Source organism: Solanum tuberosum, unplaced genomic scaffold (assembly GCF_000226075.1).
Source record: "Solanum tuberosum cultivar DM 1-3 516 R44 unplaced genomic scaffold, SolTub_3.0 scf00265, whole genome shotgun sequence".
In the NCBI taxonomy this organism is placed as follows: Eukaryota; Viridiplantae; Streptophyta; class Magnoliopsida; order Solanales; family Solanaceae; genus Solanum; species Solanum tuberosum.
In genome coordinates, this window is record NW_006239189.1 from 603,543 (window position 1) to 611,859 (window position 8,317).

Below are 8,317 nucleotides of genomic sequence, written 5' to 3' on the forward strand. Positions count from 1 at the left end.
CCCCCCCCCCCCAGTCAAAAGACGCACTTCACCTTACTTAAATTATTGGAATTGGATTTCGAACTATGAGAATTTGCTTTTTATCTTCTTCTTTTTCCCGATCAAATAAGGGATCAAGCCACTCCTATTACATGAATCATGATAAAAGCTAGTGTACCAATTTCTTTTTCTTTAATCAATCATCAAATTTGCAAGCTTACATATTTCCATCGTTCTAAATTATTTATCGATTTTCACTTCTCAAAATCTAAACTATGTAAACTTTGACTAATGTTCTAAAATGTTTTTTTTTTCGTTATATTAACGTGAGAACGATTGAAATTTCTAGTATGAAATCGACTATCAAGATGAGGAAAAAAGATACTTATGAATAAAGTAAACACATGGGATTTTGGGAATAGAGTTGTGCCACTTTGCTTGCATTAATAGAACTCAATAAGAAACAGTTAATAAAGGATTATTGAATCTTATAGTTTTTGTCTTCTTGTTCTTTTTTCACTAGTTGGGTAAGCTCTACTCAATTTTCTTTGCCAGTTTTCTCGTTTCCTTAATTTGTAAGAAGGGATTGGATTATCCAATTAAACCAGATTAACATACTATATATTATACATACTTATTTACTATTATTATATCATATGTTTTACCCTATTTTCTATTGCAAATTAAAACCAGAATTCTTTAACAAGTTAATGACTCTACCGGTTTGTAAGGCTAAAGCAAAGGTTTTGACACATGGTGGTTTAATATATAGGATCTGACTAGAACATTATTTTATTAACAATTCACTTTAGTAGCAGTTGTAATAAATGCATCATCCAAAAGTAACAGACTGTAATATGTTATCATCCACTTGATTAAAATTTGGAACTAATTGAATGAGATATATGCAGGAATTTAAAATTCACTGACTACTCAATAGGTCTATATTTGTTAATACATAGAATGAAATCATGAACTATTAAAAAACTTAGCATTATTTCCCAGTATGACATATTTCCAAAAATAATGGTTGATACATATAAACTGAGTAAAAGCCTAGGAGGTGAAGGTATTTATTATTACCACTTCCTCTTACGTGACATTTTTCATTTTTTCAAGAGCCAATTTAACTAATTTTTGAAGTTAAATCGAATTTGATTATCTCAATAATTTAAAATTAAAATATAGATATTCAAAAAGGACTATAAGTTGCAATTCATCCCTTTTGTAAGCTTGCTAGCTTACAGACTGAACCATCATCGTTTACTTGTTTGGTCACTTATATACGGAAAAAATACATCTTAAAAAATTGATATATATTGAATATCAAAAAGTGAAAAATGTCACATAAATTGAAACATAAGAAGCAATACAATTTAATGAAATTAGTGGTAGTATCTCACATGATATATGTTGAGTTCTTTTTTTTTTTTGGTAATAATATATATGTTGATTCAATTCTCACTATCCTCATATATTCTTCCTTCCATTTTCTCAATCTTCCGTCAATAAAGGGACTGAACTAGAATTTAAAATCTATGAATCTGAATTTGTCATAAACTTTATAACTCAATTTGATCTATTGAATTCACAATGCATATTTAATGATTCTTTTGATATAAATATAGAGTCTAAGTTAACATCACTGAGTCGTCCGAATATTATAGCTCCATCCCAAGTCCCGGCCCATCTAATAGAAGCAAAAGAGAGAGAAAAGGTAGACGCAATTGGCAAAATTCCCAAGACAAACAATTGCATATCTCCTCCATCTTACTTAAAGTAAAAAGAGGCATCGGATGAAATTTAGCCGTTAGAAATGAAACGGCCAATGATGCTAATTACAATGAGAATGAGACAGATTCCTCTCAATTGGACAACTTTTTTATTTTACTATACTACAAAACCTACACTCAAATCTAAGAAAACTTACAAATATTAAAAGCCAAAACCAAATTGCTTAGGTATCTTATGGCGCACGACGCGCAATTTCCTAATGAATCAATTAAAAAAAAAAAGTTATAAATTTTTTATTTATTTTTGGTCAAGTAAAGACAAATAACACATATCGTAACCATCTTAGCCTGTAGTACCACACCAAGGTGTCAAGCTAAGTCGACGACGTTCCTCATCTCTCTCCATCATTCCACGGCCAAACACTGTTGAACATTCCGGCAACTCTCCGAGATCGGCGAAAAGTGACACGTCTTCCTCTCGCATTGTCAACGTTGATGACATGTCAATATCACAGTCAACTTCGGTCAAAATTGGACTTTCTAGCATAGTAGTTGAAGTACACTCAATTAAATCGGAAAACCATCCGAATTCATTTGCACTAATAAGGGACGATGATGATTCACTGAGATTGACAAATTTTTCGTCCGAATTAGGCTCCGATGGACGGGTGAAATCACTTGTGATCTTTTCTTTTGAAACCGCGATATCAGAAATAGTCGTTGATGCTATTATTGTTGTTGTTGTTAGTGATGCTATTGTTTTCATCTTCGTCTTTGTATTATTATTAATAATACATGATGTACGATGGTTGTGTTGATTATTTCTAGAAGCCGGCCAAGGATGGTTATGTTCACAAGAATATGTCACAACTAACATGTTTGGGTCCGCACGGCTCCTTTCAACTTGTTTTCTAGCTGGACATCCTTTTGAACTACTACATCTATAATATCCCCTACAATTATCACAAAAATTCAATAATTAAAAATTTTCAATTCTTCATACAATTGAGTCCTAAAAGTTTATCAAATTACTAGAATTCCCAAATTTTTTATTTATTAAACTAACCTGGGATAAGGGGAACCTTTGATGGGCTTTTGTCCATATTTTCTCCATGCCCAAGAATCAGATGGTGGCATACTTATTTCACCTTTCATTTTTGATCCTTCAACTTCTTTAATTGGCACTGACACCACTCTTTTTTCTATGGATCTTCTGCTGCAATTTTTTTTTTTTTAAAATTATCATAATTAAGCACCATATATATTAATTATATCATGCAATCACATGATCAATAAAATATCAAAACCCTAAAATCTCTTAAATATTTTCTTCCAAAATAAATGAAGTAAAAGAAAAAAAGTGAAAAAACTCGATCAAGATAGTATACTAAAAAAAACCACTACTTTCACGCTGAATTTCCCACGGAAAAATGTTCAGTAGCTATTCTCATATATATTTTGATTGAATCGGTGGAAAAAAAATATTACTAATATTTTCATATGGAAAAATTACTTAGTTTCCCACTATTTAGTGAGAATATGTTCCTCACCATATATTTTTCCAGTAAACTCGTTCAGTGGGAAATAAGTGGGAAAATTATATTCTATAACACAAATTTCTGACTGATTTATTACGGAAAACCTTTGTTTCTAGTAATGAGATCTCAATCAAGAAAAAAGGTGTATATATGTATATGAGATTAATTACCTTCTTTTAGGGGACGAAGTTGAAGTCATCATCTTGTTATCATTGAACAAACCGGAACGCGGTGAATCGGAGCTGTTTTCCGGTGAATTCTCGGAATCTTCTTGCTCAGAAACAAAAAAGTTATTGAATCTACCATCCATATTTGCTTTTGTGAAGTAGTTTAATTTTTTTTGTCTCTTTTGGTTCTAATAATGATATATAGAAGATAAGAAAGTAGTTAAGAGAGAGAGAAAGAGATTATATTTTTCATAAGAAGAAGAAGAAACTAATGGAGAAAAAGAGTATAAAAAGGGTGTGAAAGGTGACAGATAGGGAAAGGCATTGTATTTGTTTTTGGAGGACGTGCAAGTAAATGTGTGAAACTAATCCAAATGACAATTTTAATATTACAATTATTTGAAAACGACCTTAACGTTTGTTTTAATTGTTATGTTATACTAATCCTAATTGATTTATTTATTTATTTATGGGCGCCACCATTTTTGGACTATATGGTTAATTTACCTAAGACGTCTAAATTTACATAACCTAGACCTCATCATACCATGCTTTAATTTTATTTTATTTTTTATTTTTCACCAATTTAAATGATCTCTACTCTTGTTGATTAAGCATGGATAGAAGAAATTAAAGGAAATTGATCAATAATTAAATTATACAGTCAGATCTTTTTAATAACAACGTTGTTTATTTGAATTTTATTTTTTTACTATTATAGCAAAATGCTATTATATATATTACATAATTAAAAAGTCGATTTCAAAAAAGAAAGTTGATTGGTATAGAAAATGACCACTTATAATAAAAATGTTTGTCTATATATCTCGATAGTTCCACAATTAGAGTGATTTAACATATTATAACAATTACTTCATGGAGTATATATCATTTATTAGAGGTCACTAAGCAATGAAAAAAATAGAGTTACATGGAATTATCTTTTAATTTAAGTGATTTGAATATAAATATTTTTTATATAGTCAATGCATAGAACTTAACTCAAATAAAAAGAAGTCTATTTGACTTTAGCATGGACACCAACAAAGAGTATGTTAGTTGATTTGCCAAACAGAGTTTGAATTGTAGTCCAATTCTCTTAAGGACTAATTAAGAGCTTGTTAAAGGCTACTTTTGTTAGCATGTTAGTTCATGCCCTACCTCAACCCTTCTCTATTTAATTTACTATCTAGTGGTGAAATTTTTTGGAAAAGCAGGCTATTTAAAAAAAGTTTTAAAAACATGAATTTAGTGGAAATTCAAACAATGATCTTCAAGGAAAAATTCTCTAGAAAATGAAATTAAGGATTTCAATAAATTTAATGGATAATTTTTCTAGATTTGTAGGAGTTCCCAAACCTAAATTAAAGTGCACCTCAAGTCTAGTATACTATATACTCCTATATATGTCATATTATAATTACTAATTGGATTAGTTCAAGAGAAATTAATTTCGATGCATTGAAGAAATTAAAGAAGAGAGATGACAACACCAAAAGCATTTCTTAATTAAAAACTAATTTGAATAACTCCAAAATTAAGATACTGTATTATTTTGTTAAATCAATGTGTCCATAGTCATGTCGACGTCATACTTTTTTGGATAGCATAAACAATTAGCAATTAGCTAAAATATTCATAACGCTATCTTTGATTATTTTTTTGAGTGATGAAAATTAAGTTATCACCATTACGTCATTAATAGGAGATATATACACTAAGATCACACAATACAGATATATAATATGAAAGAAGGGATAGCAAAAAAGATGGACTCTTATATATGTACACACAAATAGTCAGACAGATTTATTGTTTCAAAAGGAACTTGTAACAAATTTATTGATACTCAAAAATCAAAATTGTTACAGCAAAATAAAAGTGAAAATAAGACATACCTTACCCTTTACTTGTATACAAAGAAAATAAGATCTAGATAAAATTAATTGGCCTAACATCAAAAATAAAAATAAAAATTATGGAGGAATTTGAGTTATTTCTTTTATTTGAATAAATAAAAACAAGAAATTATATTCTACAATCTTGAAATGTGTTATATAATCTCTTTCCTCATTATTTTGAATCTGTAGATCATGCTCATGGACAGTGGAATTAGTAATCTGCGATCACATTCATTATGTGGATGAAATACAGACTCAAAAGTTAGGAATGATAGACTATTGATAATATTATTTCAATCTTCTTTCTTTTAGTATTTTAATTCGGTGTTCGGTATTATTTTTGGGACCAATCCATTCATATTTGTGCAGAAAAGTCTCATCTTAGGAGTTAACGAGATATCTCCTTAACAAATACCATTTTATTCTCCAATCTCAAATCTAAAACCTCTTATTAAGAATGTAAAGGTTCTAATTACTAATCTACCACGACCTCGGACGATAGATTTATATAAAATTTTATAGAGTATACAATATATGTTTGTTTCTAATTATGCATTTCTTTGAATTAACCAAAAAAAAGGTTTACTTGTGTGAGCTCACTCATATGTTCGGTCTCAACTCTCAAGCCCCAATAAAAAAAGGGGTCGCGGAGAGTCTATCGAAAACAAATATTCTACTTCATAAAGTAGAGATAAAATTGCATACATCTTACACTCTTTATATCACATTTGTGAAGTCATAACTTACTTACTTGTGGCAATCTTTCGGCCGCCCAATTACCTATAACACTAGTCACTATTCCTACTGGGATTAGGAAGTAAGCCCCACAGTCCAAAGCGGTGAAGAACAAAGTTGTTAACCAAAAAAACAATTTTTTTCCTTATATGTATATATTAAACTGCAGGCACAAAAAAAACTAAAATATTTATAATCACATGGGTGTTTGAGCAGAGAGAGAATCAAAATTTAATGTGTGATCATGGAACTGAAATCAAGAATCTTTTTCGGGTTTCTTATTGTCTACTTATTTTGCACATGACCAATTCACGATCACTTTGGTCCCCTAGTTTAAAGTTTTTTGTTCTTCATTTAAACAAAAATAAAACTGGGGCTTACAAATTATGGTGAAAGAGCACCATACAAAATCAGTAAAAATAGTGTTCATTGATTACTTTTTTTATGATCGTGTCTTTAATAAATAATTACTACTTATACATTTTTCAAGTAACAGGTGAAACTCCACAATAATGATCTTCTAGAAACCTTATGACGGTAATTATATTTAACTATAGAATTTGAAAATAGCTACTCCCTCCGTTCCATTTTATATGTCATCCCTTTCTATAAATAGTTGGACCACAATACTTGTCATTTTATAAAATTTATGCATAAATTACCATATTTTGCCTATTATACCCTTGATAGAATAGTTAACCAATCTTGTCATTTATTAATAAAGTTGACTTAAGAAAACATTAAATAAGGGTAAAAGGGTAAAGTTGCATCATTTCTTAATGCAAGTGCAAAGTAAAAAGGTGACATATAAAATGGGACGGAGGGAGTATTTGTTAAATTTACCCCCATAATCTAATTAAAACGAGTTAAAGTTCTATTTCCACTCAGTGACGGAGCTAGGATTTTTAATAAGGGGGTTCAAAATTTGAAGAACTAAACACACGAACTAATCGAAGGGGGTTCAACATCTACATATATACATAAAAAAATAATTTTAACCCTGTATAAATAGTATATTTTCTGCCGAAGGAGGTTCGGATGAACCCCTAACAGAAGGCTGGCTCCGCCCTGTTTCTAGCCAATTAAACCCCTTAATAAGTTGATAGATTTCTGTGTTATATACGGTATACAATATATAGACATTCAAGTCTATGTCTTAATTTATGAAAAAATAATCTCATCAACAATATATTTGCCGTACCCTAACCAACAAGGGTTGTGGTAGAGTGGTAAGTACTCCTTCATCCTTAACCAAAAGGTCTCGAGTTCGAGCCCTCTTGGGCATGGAGTCGCCTTTGTTAACCCCCAATGTGGAACTTCCGACATAAATTCAAATTTAATCAGGCTCTAATATAAGTACCGGACACCGAATGGAAAACCCAAAAAATATATTTGCCGTACCCTAAATAAAGGAAAGGGATGAAATATTGCCATGAGATGGTAATTAAGTAAGCATTATTAATTTTAAAAATATGAGAAAGTATAAAATGAAGGTATTATTAAATATTTGCAGACAAAAAGTTACGTAAGAATGCCCAATTGGATGACTTTTTCTAATCATCTGACTTTCTTCATCCCCAACATGTTGCATCCGTTGTTGGCAGTTGATTGAAATACTATTCTATTAAATAATATAATACATAGTGTAATAAATAGAGCTACTTGTATTACTATTATTATTCAAATCATGATGTGAAACTTCCTCTTGCTTTCCTTCACCTTCTTTACGCTAAGGGTGTACATAAGTCGGTTTAGTTTGGTTTTTTATTAAAAAAAATCTAAATCAATTATATCAATTTATTAAATCTATAAACTAAATCAAATCACATAAAGTTGGTTTTTTCGGTTTCTACTTTAGTCGGTTCTTTCGAATTTTTTCGGTTTTTTACAACTATATGGTGTTTGAAAAAGAGATCAATTATATTTTCACTTACCTGTGTGATAAGCTAAACTTAAAAAATGTTAAATGAATAGAAATTTTTGAAAAGACGGTAAAATTCACATGAGTACAAAATATTTTTTTGAAATATCAACACTCATTATGTATAATTAATAAGATTAAAGGCTACATGCAAACTGAATACATAAACCAAGAGTGGTAGGTTGTTTTTTTTCAACCACCAAACCACAAATCGGTTTTTTTTTCCGGTTTAATTTGGTTTGTGGGTTCGGTTTGACTTTATGATTTGGCTTGTACACCCCTACTTTACACTACTCTATTTCTTTATTTCCAAGTTTTGACTTGTTAAAGCACATTATATATA

At 30.0% G+C, this 8,317-nt stretch overlaps 1 protein-coding gene across 2 annotated transcripts; it reads right to left on the reverse strand.

The window, feature by feature from the left end:
- Window positions 1-1,706: 1,706 nt before the first annotated feature.
- LOC102577692 (WRKY transcription factor 5) lies at window positions 1,707-3,679 on the reverse strand. 2 transcript variants are annotated; one of them, XM_006358050.2, is made up of 3 exons: window positions 3,421-3,679; window positions 2,779-2,925; window positions 1,707-2,665 (listed from the first exon to the last, which is right to left on the reverse strand). In XM_006358050.2, exons 1-3 carry the CDS (start codon window positions 3,558-3,560, stop codon window positions 2,056-2,058), a joined length of 897 nt encoding a protein of 298 aa, XP_006358112.1. In that variant the 5' UTR covers window positions 3,561-3,679; the 3' UTR covers window positions 1,707-2,055.
- Between the last annotated feature and the right edge of the window lie 4,638 nt (window positions 3,680-8,317).

Excerpts from the sequence above, each read along its gene's own strand:
- LOC102577692 (XM_006358050.2), bottom strand. The coding sequence starts at position 3,560 with ATGGATGGTAGATTCAATAACTTTTTTGTTTCTGAGCAAGAAGATTCC. Across the intron at positions 2,926-3,420 it reads ACTTCGTCCCCTAAAAGAAG|AAGATCCATAGAAAAAAGAG; the intron begins GTAATTAATCTC and ends AAATTGCAGCAG. Across the intron at positions 2,666-2,778 it reads AAAGGTTCCCCTTATCCCAG|GGGATATTATAGATGTAGTA; the intron begins GTTAGTTTAATA and ends TGATAATTGTAG.